This window comes from Trichoderma breve, chromosome 1 (assembly GCF_028502605.1).
Source record: "Trichoderma breve strain T069 chromosome 1, whole genome shotgun sequence".
Taxonomy (NCBI): domain Eukaryota; kingdom Fungi; phylum Ascomycota; class Sordariomycetes; order Hypocreales; family Hypocreaceae; genus Trichoderma; species Trichoderma breve.
In genome coordinates, this window is record NC_079232.1 from 3,189,519 (window position 1) to 3,203,257 (window position 13,739).

General features: G+C 49.9%; 7 protein-coding genes across 7 annotated transcripts; 3 read left to right on the forward strand and 4 right to left on the reverse strand.

The window, feature by feature from the left end:
* Window positions 1-1,253: 1,253 nt before the first annotated feature.
* On the forward strand, window positions 1,254-1,889 carry T069G_00985 (uncharacterized protein; the record flags this gene model as incomplete). The annotated part of the gene is made up of 1 exon (XM_056168195.1): window positions 1,254-1,889. One exon carries the CDS (start codon window positions 1,254-1,256, stop codon window positions 1,887-1,889), a length of 636 nt encoding a protein of 211 aa, XP_056033511.1.
* Window positions 1,890-2,283: 394 nt separating this feature from the next.
* T069G_00986 (uncharacterized protein) lies at window positions 2,284-3,239 on the reverse strand (the record flags this gene model as incomplete). The annotated part of the gene is made up of 2 exons (XM_056168196.1): window positions 2,284-3,096; window positions 3,162-3,239. The coding sequence occupies 2 exons, from the start codon at window positions 3,237-3,239 to the stop codon at window positions 2,284-2,286; spliced, it is 891 nt and encodes a 296-aa protein (XP_056033512.1).
* Window positions 3,240-3,980: 741 nt separating this feature from the next.
* On the reverse strand, window positions 3,981-6,237 carry T069G_00987 (fungal specific transcription factor domain-containing protein; the record flags this gene model as incomplete). Its single annotated transcript, XM_056168197.1, has 5 exons — window positions 3,981-4,259; window positions 4,359-4,616; window positions 4,686-5,180; window positions 5,245-5,670; window positions 5,836-6,237. 5 exons carry the CDS (start codon window positions 6,235-6,237, stop codon window positions 3,981-3,983), a joined length of 1,860 nt encoding a protein of 619 aa, XP_056033513.1.
* Window positions 6,238-6,814: 577 nt separating this feature from the next.
* On the forward strand, window positions 6,815-8,535 carry T069G_00988 (major facilitator superfamily domain-containing protein; the record flags this gene model as incomplete). The annotated part of the gene is made up of 5 exons (XM_056168198.1): window positions 6,815-6,972; window positions 7,037-7,957; window positions 8,024-8,111; window positions 8,185-8,239; window positions 8,318-8,535. 5 exons carry the CDS (start codon window positions 6,815-6,817, stop codon window positions 8,533-8,535), a joined length of 1,440 nt encoding a protein of 479 aa, XP_056033514.1.
* Window positions 8,536-8,741: 206 nt separating this feature from the next.
* Window positions 8,742-10,183, reverse strand: T069G_00989 (aminotransferase class I and II domain-containing protein; the record flags this gene model as incomplete). The annotated part of the gene is made up of 5 exons (XM_056168199.1): window positions 8,742-8,812; window positions 8,867-8,972; window positions 9,027-9,423; window positions 9,476-9,969; window positions 10,025-10,183. The coding sequence occupies 5 exons, from the start codon at window positions 10,181-10,183 to the stop codon at window positions 8,742-8,744; spliced, it is 1,227 nt and encodes a 408-aa protein (XP_056033515.1).
* Window positions 10,184-10,618: 435 nt separating this feature from the next.
* T069G_00990 (aldolase/RraA domain-containing protein) lies at window positions 10,619-12,004 on the forward strand (the record flags this gene model as incomplete). Its single annotated transcript, XM_056168200.1, has 1 exon — window positions 10,619-12,004. The coding sequence occupies one exon, from the start codon at window positions 10,619-10,621 to the stop codon at window positions 12,002-12,004; it is 1,386 nt and encodes a 461-aa protein (XP_056033516.1).
* A 493-nt stretch (window positions 12,005-12,497) lies between these two features.
* Window positions 12,498-13,434, reverse strand: T069G_00991 (hpcH/HpaI aldolase/citrate lyase family domain-containing protein; the record flags this gene model as incomplete). The annotated part of the gene is made up of 4 exons (XM_056168201.1): window positions 12,498-12,760; window positions 12,816-13,051; window positions 13,100-13,251; window positions 13,303-13,434. The coding sequence occupies 4 exons, from the start codon at window positions 13,432-13,434 to the stop codon at window positions 12,498-12,500; spliced, it is 783 nt and encodes a 260-aa protein (XP_056033517.1).
* Window positions 13,435-13,739: the final 305 nt, after the last annotated feature.

Sequence of the window (13,739 nt, forward strand, 5' to 3'; positions counted from 1 at the left end):
GCGAAGTGAGTTGTTATCACCAGCATTGCGAGAGACTATAACAACTGGGTTGAGAATCAGCTACACGACTCTATTTGGCCTTTTTCATAGTTCGGCACATTGAGCTTGTCAACGCTGGGCTCGAGGACCCACAAAGGTCACTGCCGGCACTAGTGCTAAAATAGTTAGCTCATATCTAAAATAGTGGGGCACTGAACCAGGGTCCAATTACCGAAAAAGGTAAGTGTATGCCAGTAACGGCAATTCTGCAAATGTTAGTCATGAGCATTATGCAAGCAGCCACCAGCCTCAGTATGACAGAGGTGGTAGTCCGCTAATTCAGGCATACCGTCATAAACATACGATCGTTAAGGTATGTTTGGTCATACATCCGAGCGGCGTCAGGGTGCGCTCACAGTTTATCCGAGGGGCATCGGCAACTCTTTTATTTATACAGAAGTCAATCGTGATTACCCAGCACCACACATTAGCTGAGCGACGAGCAGCTAGATGATGCGAAGCAATGCGTTGAGGCCTAGCGCAGGACTTGAGCCAATAGCCACTACAAAACATAATCGCAGAGCTTGAGCCTTATTCGTACTCGTACATCTTTTCTACTATTGCATGGCGTGACTTTACCCCAACTCCGAGCTGGGTCGGAAGAGATGTATAAGCCACCTCTATTTGTTTGCCCAGCTTATTGCTGGAAAATAAGGCTTTGGTGATAAATCGTGCATGGCAACAGCTTAGTTGATCCAATGCACTCTTCCATCTCGATCCATCTTCAAACCTTCAACAAACCTTGTAGTCAATTTCAACACTTTTACGTTACAAATCAATCATGTTCTGATAAGCTTGCGATGAGTCTCGCACTTCGAGACACGGAATGATTACATGCACTGTTCATTCGTAAGCTATGCCATTGCTTGTTCAAATTAGACTTGTAGATGTCATATTTTCCTATATATAATGCCCTTTGGTAACTCAGCTTCAAAAAACTATCCATCAAGCAATCAACCAACCAATCAAGCAATCAATCAATTGTCAGAACAACAATCACCAACTCAGATATTCGCATCTCTGTGCAATCAACATCAATAGCCATGGCGTCATCAACTACCAACCCCTTCCCTTCTTTCCCCTTGACCGGGATCGAGTTTCCCACCACTCCCCTCGTGCTAGCTTCTTACTATCAAGCAAAGAAGTATTCGACCCCAGGAGTCTTGAATCATGTTCTGCGCAGTGCAGCCTTTTGTCTTCTTCTCCAGAAGAAGATGCCCGAGTTCTCCAAGCTGGGCGATGAACTTGACAAGGAGCTCATTGTCGTGAGCTGTCTCCTCCACGATCTCGCCTGGTCCAAGAACAAGGAGATTGTGACCAACACCAGGCGTTTCGAGGTCGACGGTGCCAACCTCGCTCGCGACTTCATCGACTCATACCCCGAGAAGGAGAGCACCTGGGACAGGAAGGGTCGCCGCATGCAGCTGGCCTGGGACTCCATCGCCCTGCACACGATGGAAGTCTTTGCGCCCTGGAAGGAGCCCGAGGTTGCTCTAGTCCACTACGGCATTCACGGTGACCTTCTTGGACCGAGCCTGCACCTCCTCGGCCTTCCGGAGGACCTGCCAAACCTGAAGGGTGTCATGACCGATGAAGAGTTCAAGGAAATCTGCAACGCGTTCCCTCGTAACGGCTTTGCCGACGAATTCAAGGAGATCTTCTGCGGCTTGTGCAGAGACAGGGGCCGCTACACCTTCGACAGCACCGTTGTGCACTACGGACTGGAATGGGGCTTTGATGGCAAGGGTACTGGAAAGGAGGAGTTCAACAAGTTTGTGGAGGATACTCAGCGCGCCAAGAATCTGTACAAGATGATGAGCTCCATTGATAAGCTCGCTGACGAAAAATAAACGGACCTCGACTTTTTGTTTGTTTTAACATAGACTCGATTAGAAGACCCTGACCACTCGTTTTGCGAGTAATTGTTAAATTAGTATGCTACAAATTGATTATACTTTTGGCTCCCGCTTATTTATAATATCATTTTGCGTTTTATATTGGTCTAATATGTTGGGATGTCATCACAAGTGCATGTTTAACACGAAGCAAAGTTAATAGACACAGAGGCAGCAGCAGTACATAACAAGTTGAACTAAAGGCAAAACACAAAGTCAAATTTTATTAGAAAGGATACCAATTATCTCGTTTCATCAATCCTTCAAATCTGCAATCTATAGCGCTACAGATATCCAGATTTAGAGTCCTCTTGTTCCATTTTCAGAGGATACATAACATATTAACCATTCATTTTTCAGACTGGCTCGCAGACGGATCGTCCCCGTAGACGTCGTGGTCGTTGCCCTCGCTCAGTACCATACGCCCCTTGCTGCTCCTCAGCAGCCCCCTGCTCGCATCAACCAGTGGGCTAGTCCACTTCGTCTGGCCGTCCACGTCCATCTTATACGTCGTGGCACCCAACCCGGTGGGATGGTAGTTGACAAAGATGCTCTCCCACTTCCGAGCAGGGACCTGATAGACCTCATGCATGATGCTGAACAGGCGGCCCTCCTTGGCCTTGCCGCGGCCCATGATGTCCTTGTTCCAGTAGCTCCAGGCCTCGCGGTGCACACCGCCCGGCACGTGGCACCACTTGTGCAGCCCCTCGTAGGTGCGGAAGTAGGCCAGGATCATCACCTCGTTAGCCGTCGCGCGCTCGTTGGCCAGGTAGCTGCAGGCGCCGAGATAGTCGTACTGTTCGCTGTGCTCGTCGAGGTCCTCGATCATGTCTCGAAAGAAGGTGCTGATCTTGCGCATGTGCGGGTGGAAGACGCCGAGCGGGTGGTTGCTGCGAGCGGCGAGCTTGATGACGACGATTGGATTCTGCGATGGCGTCGTGCTGCCGGGGAACTGCGCGCTGACCTTTCCTGGCACGACGCCGGACATGTATGGATTGGCGCGCACGCCGCTCCAGATGAAGAGGCCGTCGATGAGGGAGGTGCCGAGGTAGAAGATGGACGGAATAATGGCGAAGCGAATGGGAAGGGCCAGCAAGAGTGCTGATTGCAGGAGAGCGCCGATGGCTACCCATGTCTGCAGTGGGAAACCATCACGGATAAACTACAGCATGGATTGTAAGTCTGAGGCATGTGAGAGCAGCAAGAGTGGAGGGGAGATGTACATACGTTGGCTTTGACGGCAGTGAAGAACTGCGACTGAGGCCGTGTTCCTGATGGCGCGAGAATTGGTGAAAAGACGGCCATGGCAAATATCAGGCTATAGGATGCTTTCTTCAATATTGTTTTCCGTGTTTGGTAGCTCTGGATGTGCTGTTGAATAGCTAATCGTCTTGGTGACAGTTATTGCACGCCAAATGAGTTGGAGGCATGGAGATGAAGCCATTTCTCATACATCTCTGCGACTTTATATCATTTCACCATCCAAGTTCAAAGATTGCGACGCTTTTGGGAGCGACAAGATTGACGCCAAGGAGCGCCGACTGTACTGACTGTTGGACGTTGGATGTTGGACGTTGGACGTTGTCATGTCAGAGAAGGTGCTCGTGTCATGTAGCAGCTGTAGGATTTATCCTACGCCCTACCATACAAGTTCTGAGTATGTTGGCAGCTACCTGCTCCCGGCTCATAATGGTCTTTCATTGAAGTTCTGAGCCCCTGGTCGTATTCGGCACAGCCGGCGCCGATGCCACCGAAGCGGAACCCGTTGCTGCTGACCATCCATCGCACGAATCCTACATATGTAGTCAATCCTTGTTGAAGGCCTGCACCAATAAAGCAGCCAATGATGCCTTTCTCTGAAGATGTGGATTCCTCGAATCCCTCTCCTCAGACGTATCGTTTCACAGAATGTGACAGACACTCCGCTCCGGAGGTGCCCGGGTAGTGAGACAGAGCGCATCCACAACACGGCTTCCGGCCCTTCTTCGATTCCAGCACCGTATACGGAGTAGATATATCAACATTTACCTATTTACAACCACTTAGCTACCGGCCATTAATAACCGCATTCCAATCTGGTAAAAAAGGAATCTCTGGCATCAACAAATCCAGAGATCCAAAGACATTTTGGTTAGAACTAGCAGGGAATTCAGAAACCCACTCGGGGAGGATCGATATCCCCGGGTCTATTGTAGGGGGGAGGATCTCGGCATTTGACGGACGCTGGCGAGTCCAGTATCTCCCACTGTGAGACTGAACCCAGACATCTCTGGTGGCCGCAGATGTCTGGGCATGCTGTCTCAGCGACCACGCCCGATGTCGAAGCTGGTTGAGAAACTTCCATATCCTGCCATGTCCGTGCTCGTCATGGACCGCCACAGGATGGCCCTGGAAATTCGGTCCACGGGGGATGAGTCCCTCGACTAGAGTCCAGGCACGATCTGCCTCGAACCCGCGAGGGTTCGGGTTGATACAGAGGCAACGTAGAACATAGGCGAGTGCGTACCACTGCGTATACATGCTGAAGAGCCATGTGAACCGCGACGCAAGGCCCTCTTTCAGCAGCACATGGCTGCTCTCCAGGCAGTCGCAGGCCAGCTTGAACGAGAGCTTGGGCGCGTCTGGTGTTGCATCGTCATCCTGCGCTTCCTTTTGCTTAGGTATAGAAATCTCCTTTCGTAACTGCAGCACGAATTCCATCTTTTTACAGGCCGTGGTGACATGCTGCGTGGCAATGTGCGGCAGATTAACCGGTGTCACAGAATTCGACCCGGGCGTGATGCCATATTTCTCTGCCATGTATTGGACTGGATCGGAGATTTTCCTCCTTCCTTTCTTTCGGGTACTAAGAAGAGCATCGCCGGAATCCTGCTGTTGCTTGTCGAGGATGGGATGAATCACGCGGCAGGCGTCGATCTGGATCAAGAAGAAGGACATCTCCGTCCAGCCACGCGATTCCGCCGGAAAATGCGTCATGTCCGGATAGATCTGGTCGTCATTCACATTCAAGGGCAGCCGTAGCCCCGTATTGGTGATATCGATTGTGGGCTGAAATCCTTGGTCCTCCGAAGCGCGCGATTCCAGCACACAAAGATGCCACCAGAGGCGAAGACGCATCTCCGACTCAAAGAGGCTCAGCTTGAGGGAGGCGCCGTCTCGGTGCAAGCCAATTGACTGGGCGAGCCGGATCACGAGTCCGTTAAGGACCCATACTGGCCGGCCAAGTTCATTTGCCCTTGAGCAAGTCTATAGTAGCCATAGTCAGTTGAAGTAACGACAGGGTCAGTTCCAGGGCAGCCTAAGTCCTCACCACATAAATTGCGAGAGCTTGCAGGCCCGTCATATCAGGACGTTTCATGAAATCCGGCGTCACGAGAAGCCGGTCCAAGGCTGTCTGGTAGTGTTTTAGAAGGACGGGCTTCTCCCACGACAGATCGACGGGCTCGTCGCAATCGTGGTGACAAAGCGCCGTGACGGCAGCATAGTAGATGGCGAATGTCAGCGCCACCATGGAGGGCTGTGCGGACCGGGCGTCCAGAATCGTGGCCACAACAGCAGACTGGATCGTTGGTATGTGCAAGATCTTGAGGACCGGATCGACCGACCTGACGTACACATTCCATAATCGGAGGGCGAGTTGGGCATCGGGATAGACATCCAGCAGATCAGAATCCCTGTCTGGCGGAGCAGCGGCACCTAGCTGTGTAGGAAGTCTGTGATGCGAGGCTGTATTCACCTGAAAGTGCGAAGGTGTTGTTTCTAGGCCAGGGGGTTGAGTGGGTTTGCTTCCGTCTTCTTGTAACGGTGGTTCGATATTCGAATTGTTCATTAACAGCTCCCATGTCGATTTGGCTAAAGGCCGATCGGATGGTTGTTGCTGACTAGTTCTGATAGTATTGACATTGTCACTAATAGGTCGAGGCTGGATTGTAATCTCGGGCTCAGCACGACCGCGACCGCGATTACTGCCACTATCGGCTTCTAATCCCGTAAGGACTCCGGTTCTCTCAACCAACAGCGATAGCAAGCTTTCCAGCCGTTCCAGACGGTTGGAGACGTCCCGGAGAGTGCAAGGTTTCTGTGCCGCGTCGGGGTCTCTTGTGGGATACACGCATGTCATGCCATGTCTCGAACAGTTTGCGCAAGGCACGCCACGGTCACAGCGAATCTTTCTCTGGTAACATCCTTCACAGGACCGTGTCCCTCGACTAGAACTCTGGAGAACCGATTCCCGGAGTGGCGGTGCCGGCGCCGAGTCCTCTTCATCGACCGAGGCAGCAAGCCTTTTTGGTGCTCGATCCATGGTAATTGGCGTCTATACTAAACTGTATTCAGTACTCAGAAGCCGGAGGGGGGGGGGGGGGGGGGGAAGCAAAAAATCAACTCAAGCGGTACAATGCTGGAGATCATGTTAGCAGCAAAGCTCTTCGGCCTCCTACAGCCGAGAGGCCCCGGATTTATAGAGTCGTGGTGAGCCGTGTGGATCCTGCATGTAGTGCGGGTCTGGTTCATCGCCTTGTAGTGGCTCACTCGGTCCCCTTCGGCAGCGAGAAGTCCGAATTACACGGCACTTTCAGTTATTTGTGAGTCTGATATCGCAAGACGTACGTACTTGTTAGCTCTTCAGTCTATATAGCTCCGCAGCTCTGAGCTAATTGAGAGTCTGAGATCCCTGCATGCAGAAAATTAGAACAAGTAGACAGTATTTACCAAAGAACCGTATATTATTACCGGTACCTGCCTGTGATTTCAAGTATGTATTTAGAATCATCCATGAGACCAACTCAGGTGTGCCACGGATAAATCGACTCAGAAGACCTCTTCTCTTCAGTTCATTGCGCATTGGAGGGAGTCTTCCGGATCTTCTTCACCTTTTCATCATGTCAGACCTGGAAATGCAGAAAGATGTTGACAAAAGCGACATCAGCAAGGTCGACAGCAGCAAGGCCGATAGCAGCAAAGCCATCAACGCCACGAGCTGGAGCATGGGGATGAAGATCTATCATACTGCAATCCCCTGCTTCCTGGCCTTTTTAATGTATGTAAATATGTTTTACACACACGAGTGAGCTTCCGCTGACCAAGTCATGATCAAACTGCAGAACATTCTCCGCATCTGTCACAGTTCCTGCTACCTCCGCCCTCATGATCGAGTTCGCCGTCAGCCGCACTGTCGCGATCCTCTCTGAAACCATGTACATGCTGGGGCTGGCCTTTGGGCCCATGATCATGGCGCCCCTGTCCGAGTTTATTGGGCGCCGGTGGCTGTACATTGCAACCTCATCAAGTATAATTGCCTTTGCAGGCGGTGCTGGAGCGGCACGGAACTTGGCCACTTATTTGATCTGCCGCTTTTTCTGCGGATGCCTGGGATCAGCAGGCGTGGCCATCGGCGCTGGAACAATCCTCGATGTTTGGGGGGTCGGCACCAAGGCGGGAGCCATGACAAGCCTCCTGTTTATCTGCGGCCCGTTCTTCGGCCCCTCCCTCGGCCCGCTGGTCGGGGCATATATCATGGACGAATACGATGGCGATTGGCGATGGACGCAGTGGGTTGTGGCCTTGATCGGTGCGCCCATCTTCATCTTGATTCTCTTTATGAAGGAGACGTCCGACTCGCGGGTCCAAGCCACGGCCAAACACTCGGGTCGGTTCAGTACTGTGCGGCTCGCCTTGTCGATGCTCAAGGCCGCCGTGTTCCGCTCTATGACCATGCTGACCACTGAGGCCATCACCTTTTCGCTGACTCTATACACGGGATACGCATACGCGGTCATCTTTAGCTACTTCGCAAGCGCCAACTACGTCTACACCCTCGACTACGGCTTTGACTCCCGCCATATTGGTCTCTCCTTTATTAGCGTGCTCATCGGCTATCTTCTAGCTTGTGTTACCTACCTGGTGATCGAGAAGACTCTCTATGCCCGCGCTGCCCGGCAAGCCCCCAACGGTCGTCCAGCTCCAGAACATCGATTGTACAGCGCCATGGCCGGTAGCATTTTCTTGCCCATTGGGCTATTCTGGTATGTTTCGATCTCTTGCCGCCAGAGCGGTCCGTTGCGTTAAGGAGCTAACATTCTTTCTCGTAGGTACGCATGGGCAGCCAAGCCAGGCGGCCACTGGGCAGTAGTAGTGGCGAGTGGCATCCCATTTGGTCTTGGTGCTTTTGTTCTCTTTGTGAGCATTTTATATCTCCCTTGTTTAAAGCATATATACCACAAATGTCTAACGAGCCCCCCTTTCTTCATAGCTTTCCTCTATGATATACCTTGTCGAATCATATGGAGCTGGTGCAGCCGCATCTGGTATGTTTCTCCTTTTTAATTGGATTCTTATCTTGCGCTTGTTTTGCGTTTATAGTTTAGAAACTCATTGTGCAACAGCTATCGCCGCGAATGGATCCTTTCGATACCTCCTCGGAGCGGTGTTCCCTCTGTTCACAATTCAGATGTACGAGAAGCTCGGCATTCACTGGGCGGGGAGCGTGTTTGCCTTTCTGTCATTAGGGCTCCTCCCTATCCCGTGGATCCTCTTTAAATTCGGCCATCACCTCCGGAAGAACAGCAGATTTATAGCATCGTCGCAAGTGGAGGAGGAGTAGGGAGATAGTTGTCTCAGATGTGAAATTAGTATATAATTGATCTAAAGTGTACACCGTTCTATTGTTACATGATATATTAGGCTATAGTAATAAATTAAATATCCGTTTTAAATTGCCGTTTGAGTATTCTACTTTTAGATGCCTCATTGAGAGTATACGGGTGGACCTAAGCATGTTTATACGGTTTGTCCCGTTCTCTGGTTAGATCATTGAGGGGTAGTATCAAGAAGGACCTTGTGAAATGCTTCTGCAACATATTCCACATTGTGTTCTGTCACTATGGGCATATTAACTTCAGTACAGACGAGCTCTACAAGATTTCAATACTCACAGCCTGTCATGGATATTCTTCCCGAAGGCAGGAGATATACATGGTACTCTTCCCGCAATATGCGGATTTGATTCGGTTGCAAACTGGTTATTGAGAACATCCCAATCTCTGTAGTGTTAGCGATGCCCAGCGAGTGCATCTTAAAGCGCAGGTAACTCACATCTGTCAATATATGATCCCATTGGCCTGGTGTTTGACGTTTTCGAAGTCCGTCTACTAGCATTTGTCGCATCGTCCTCATGCGATCACTCATGTGGAGTAAATCGTGTTGCCACTGCGCCTTCAGGTCTTTATTTCCAAGCACCTTTGCCACAATTTTGGAGCCATTTATAGGACAAGTAGTAATCTCAGCCCGAGATAGACGTGTGAGCATGTTGACGACTTTTGTTCCACTGTCGTCTGTCCGGCACACGACGTGAAGCGCGCCTGTACGCTCCCCGTAAAGACCAAAGTTTTTAGAGAAGGATTGCGCCACGAACATTTCTAACGAAGTGTTTCGGAAGAAATATCTTATGGGCCAAGCATCTTCATCCAAATCTCCAGTGGCAAGCCCCTGGCTGCGTGCGAATTAGCTCTTGAGCTGCTGACATTACGGGTGAGTCTGCGTACTAGGCAAGATCAAAGAATGGAATAAGCCTCTTCTGTTCGCAAATACTGGCAATGGCCCTCCACTGTTCTTTTGTGAAGTCTCGTCCCGTGGGATTATGTGCGCAGCCATGCAAAATTACAACATCACCTTCTCCAGCCATGGAAGACAGGGTAGACATGGCGCCTTCAAAATCGAGATCCAATATCTCTTTATTGAAGTAGGCATACTTCTGACGTTTGATATCGGGATCTGCAAGTTTCCAAATTTCCTCGTGATTAATCCAAGTGGGATCTGAGATCCAGACTGTTCGCGGGCGGATAGTTTTTGCTAAAAACAGAGCACCCAGATGATTTGCCCCGGTGCCCGCAATGGTCTGGATGCTTGCGATAGTATTTGCATCCTCAGGTGTTGTATCGAATACGAGTTTTTGGGCACTGTCAAGTAGTTCAGCATGGCCCAGAATAGGTAAATGTTCGTGGTCGGCAGTCGGGTCATTAAGTAACTCTTGTTTGGCCTGGATATGATTAGTAGAAGTTTTTTTTTGCTAAAGCGTTGGTGAGATATGTTACCTTTCGTACCGATGGCAAGATCCAGGGCCTTGCATCCTCATCGCGATAGAAGCCAGGACTAAGATCAACTTTCAACGGTGAACGATCTGCCCTGTATGCATCAATCAAGGCGAAGGCGGCGTCTGGTGGTGCTTCGGAAAGACTGGCCAAGTGAGACATTGCTGCGAGATACGAAAGCGGCTCCACAGGCAATACATAATCAGATGTGTTCTGCATGGTTCAGTATTGACCTGCATTTATATCCATCTTAAATCGTAGATCATGTGGCTGGTCGTTCATCTCGCCGTATCGTGGTGTTTCGGCAACTTGGCTAGTTCGCCGATATCTAAGGCAGGCCGTATACGGAGAGCTTCAGAAGCCAGGCACGGTGATGGTGTCTGATCCCCGAGATAGAGAGTCGTGCGGTTTTACGTAGGACGCTCTCTTAATAAAAATGATCATATGGAAGCTCATTAAACCCCCGTTCTTTCTCGTTCTATTATAGAATTGGTTTATTCATCCGGCTATCTTCTCATACCTGGGCCACATATCAGCCATCCCATCTTTCGCCTCTTTCTTTGCTTCAATTGTTCATTAACCAATACGACCTATACAATGAGTCAAACCAGTGTATTGGATCGACTTTGGGCTCTCGATACTAATACGGTATCTGACGCCTTGGATTCCCTTAACCTCAAAGGGGCCACATTTGGCTTACAACCGCTATGGGACTGCCCCAAGATCGTAGGACGCGCCAGTACAGTCAAGGTTGGCCCAAAGACGGAGTCAACTCTCACTGCCCATCTCATTACTCCAGTGATAGATGCGGTCACTTCAGATGATCGAATTCTTGTCATCTCTGGTGGCACGGATGGTATCTCTTGCTGGGGCGACATCATTGCTAATGCCTCGAAAATGAAGCGCATTCGTGGAACCATCATCGATGGCATGAGCCGTGATATAGATGGAAGCCGTGAAATCGGCTATCCAGTTTACGGCCGAGGCATCACCATGATTAGCGCGCGCAATCGATTGGTACAAATTGAGTCGGGCAAGCCTCTGCAGATGCGAAGTGTTACAGTCCATCAAGACGACTATGTGATCGCCGACAGGTGTGGCACTGTGTTCATACCGGCAGAGCAAATCGAAGAGGTCCTGGATTTGGGTGAGAAGATTGACCGTCGTCAGAGGTTTATGGTCCATGCTGTTCGTGCAGGCCAGCCTGTGTCAGAAGTGATGCACGACAAGCAATTCGAAAATATCAGCGACATGGATGCCGCAAACGTGCCATCAGCGGCAGTGAAAACATTCTACCCGCAGAATCCCAAGAAAGCCAGTATCGAAGACCAAGAACTGGTAGCGCTATTCAAGGACTTGGATACTCCCGCAGTTTCTGACGCGCTTGATAGACTTGGAATCCCGGGGCAGGCTCTCAATATCATGCCTTTGGTGAATTATAAGAAGGTAACTGTTGGGCCTGCCTTTACCGTACGTTACGTGCCTGCAAGCGATCCGCCCGGGAATGTTGGAAACTTCATTGATGACGCTGCCATCGGTGATGTTGTAGTCATCGACAACGGTGGACGCACCGACTGTACCGTTTGGGGCGATATCATGACGCAGTACGCCGGTTTACGAGGCATTGCTGGGTCTGTCATTGATGGTGTGTGCCGCGATGTTAACCGTGCCATCACCGATGACTACCCTCTTTTCACGGCTGGACGTTGGATGCGGACTGGCAAAGATCGGGTTCAAATAGGAAGCATCAACGAGCCAATCGGCATTGGCAAAGTACGTGTCCAACCTCGGGATATTGTTGTTGCCGATGCCAATGGTGTGGTTGTTGTTCCACGAGATCGTGCCCAAGAGGTGGCCGAGATCGCGCAGGGAATCGAGAAGAGTGAAGCTAGTATCCGAGAACTGATTGCCGGTGGACTCACAATTGCAGTAGCGAGAGAAAGGCTGGGGTATCATACCTTGCAACGCAAAGAACGAGACTGAATCAGTAGAAAGCGGTCCAATTGATATACGGGTAGCCCTTCATATACAACGACGCTGTTTCATAACAGCTGATGATCTAAGTTGCAATTTATTAGACGGGTATGTAGTTTAATTGATACAGTTATCCAAAGAGCTCGAAGGGCATTGTCTGAGCATTAGTAAACACCTTGTGTGAAATAGTAATATACGCCCTAAGCTGAGACTACATGTACATAAATGTATGTACATGTACGCGGGCAACTCACATCTGCCGGCCTCTGGTCGCCACCTAACAGGCCAGATGCATCATACTTCGTGGTGTCCAACATATATCGTTTCTCGTAATAGAAAAAGTCATTGAACTCTTTCACCTAGATAAAGAACGTCTTCTTGTACGTGCCCACGTCAACGATGCATCGGCAAAAGTTGGTTTAATACAAGCTGTCAAGATGTGAACTGATAGGCTATATCCTGGCCATTTATACGACATATCCCCTGCTTCTCATGGAAGCAATCAGGAACGTGCAGTCAAAAGCTCAGCCGTATACCAGTTTTGAATAGCCCGTATATCATAACTCAATGCTACGGTATCGAATACTTTCAAATGCTCCCTGCTCGACGCTCCGTCATTCGATAGTCGACCAACCCATTTGCCCTGTTTTCGCGCCGCCGACACAATCTTTTCGATAGCATCGACGAACTCTGGCTCATCGCCTTTGGCAGGCACATATCCAAGGATTGACAGAGCCAGGTCATTTGGTCCAATAAAAACCATATCTTGCGAGGCGTTAGCACACTGGTTCTTAGGATCCAAGTTGGCTGCAGCACAAACCGACTCCTGGTACAGCACAAATAGCGTCTACGTTCTCGACCCCCCTTTTTGATTCAATTTGAATACAAGTGATGAGTGTTTCATTAGCCGTTTTTAGGTACGTTGGGATATCGATGCCATGAGTGATGGCTGGAAACGCTGAGCCTTGGCCTCGAAGCCCTTGTGGCGGGAATTTTGAGTTGCTCACAACGGTAATCGCCTCTTCGGCGGTATTTATTTGGGGGACAACGATTCCGCTAGTTATTGTCAGTAGTGAAATGAGAGGGTTCGTGTTATGTACTTACTGTGCTCCAGCGTCCAAAGCTCTTTTAATCAAGTCCGCGTGAGTCATCCTGAGACGGACGAGTGGTGACACTCCAAGGGCAGCGATAGCAGCAGTAGAACTATGCATGGAGTCGTCACTGATATGGCCATGCTCGCAATCAATGATGATGCCCTTTACAACCGTTAATAAAAAGCATGTATACAAAGGGTGAGCGGCACTTACATCGACTCCAGTTTGGGCTACAATTTGGGCTGTGCGAAAAGACGGAAGCCCCAAAAATGTCATGATAGGCTTTGAGTTGGCTCGAAGAGCATTGAGCAGACGCAATCGTGGGTTTTGAATTAAAGTCGTCATGGCTGATGCGTAGGACATTACTGTGGGTAAGTTTGACGACGCGCCAATCCAAAAGAAACAATGGACAATATTGAGCTATAGCGAAGTGAGCTGCAAAAGTAGCTGCGAAGTAATTATTGCAGTAGGTTTCACAATAAGTAGCAAGCAGATTCTACAAAGGTGTAACGATCATGTACTGGTGAGGTGTCTATTGTGGTATTGGAAACTGCTGGGCAACTCTCAGTCAAATGGACGCTACGAGCTCCTAGTGAGAAGAATGGAAGCCGTGCGAATCAGGGCGCATAATTCAAGTCAGCATTTCCAGA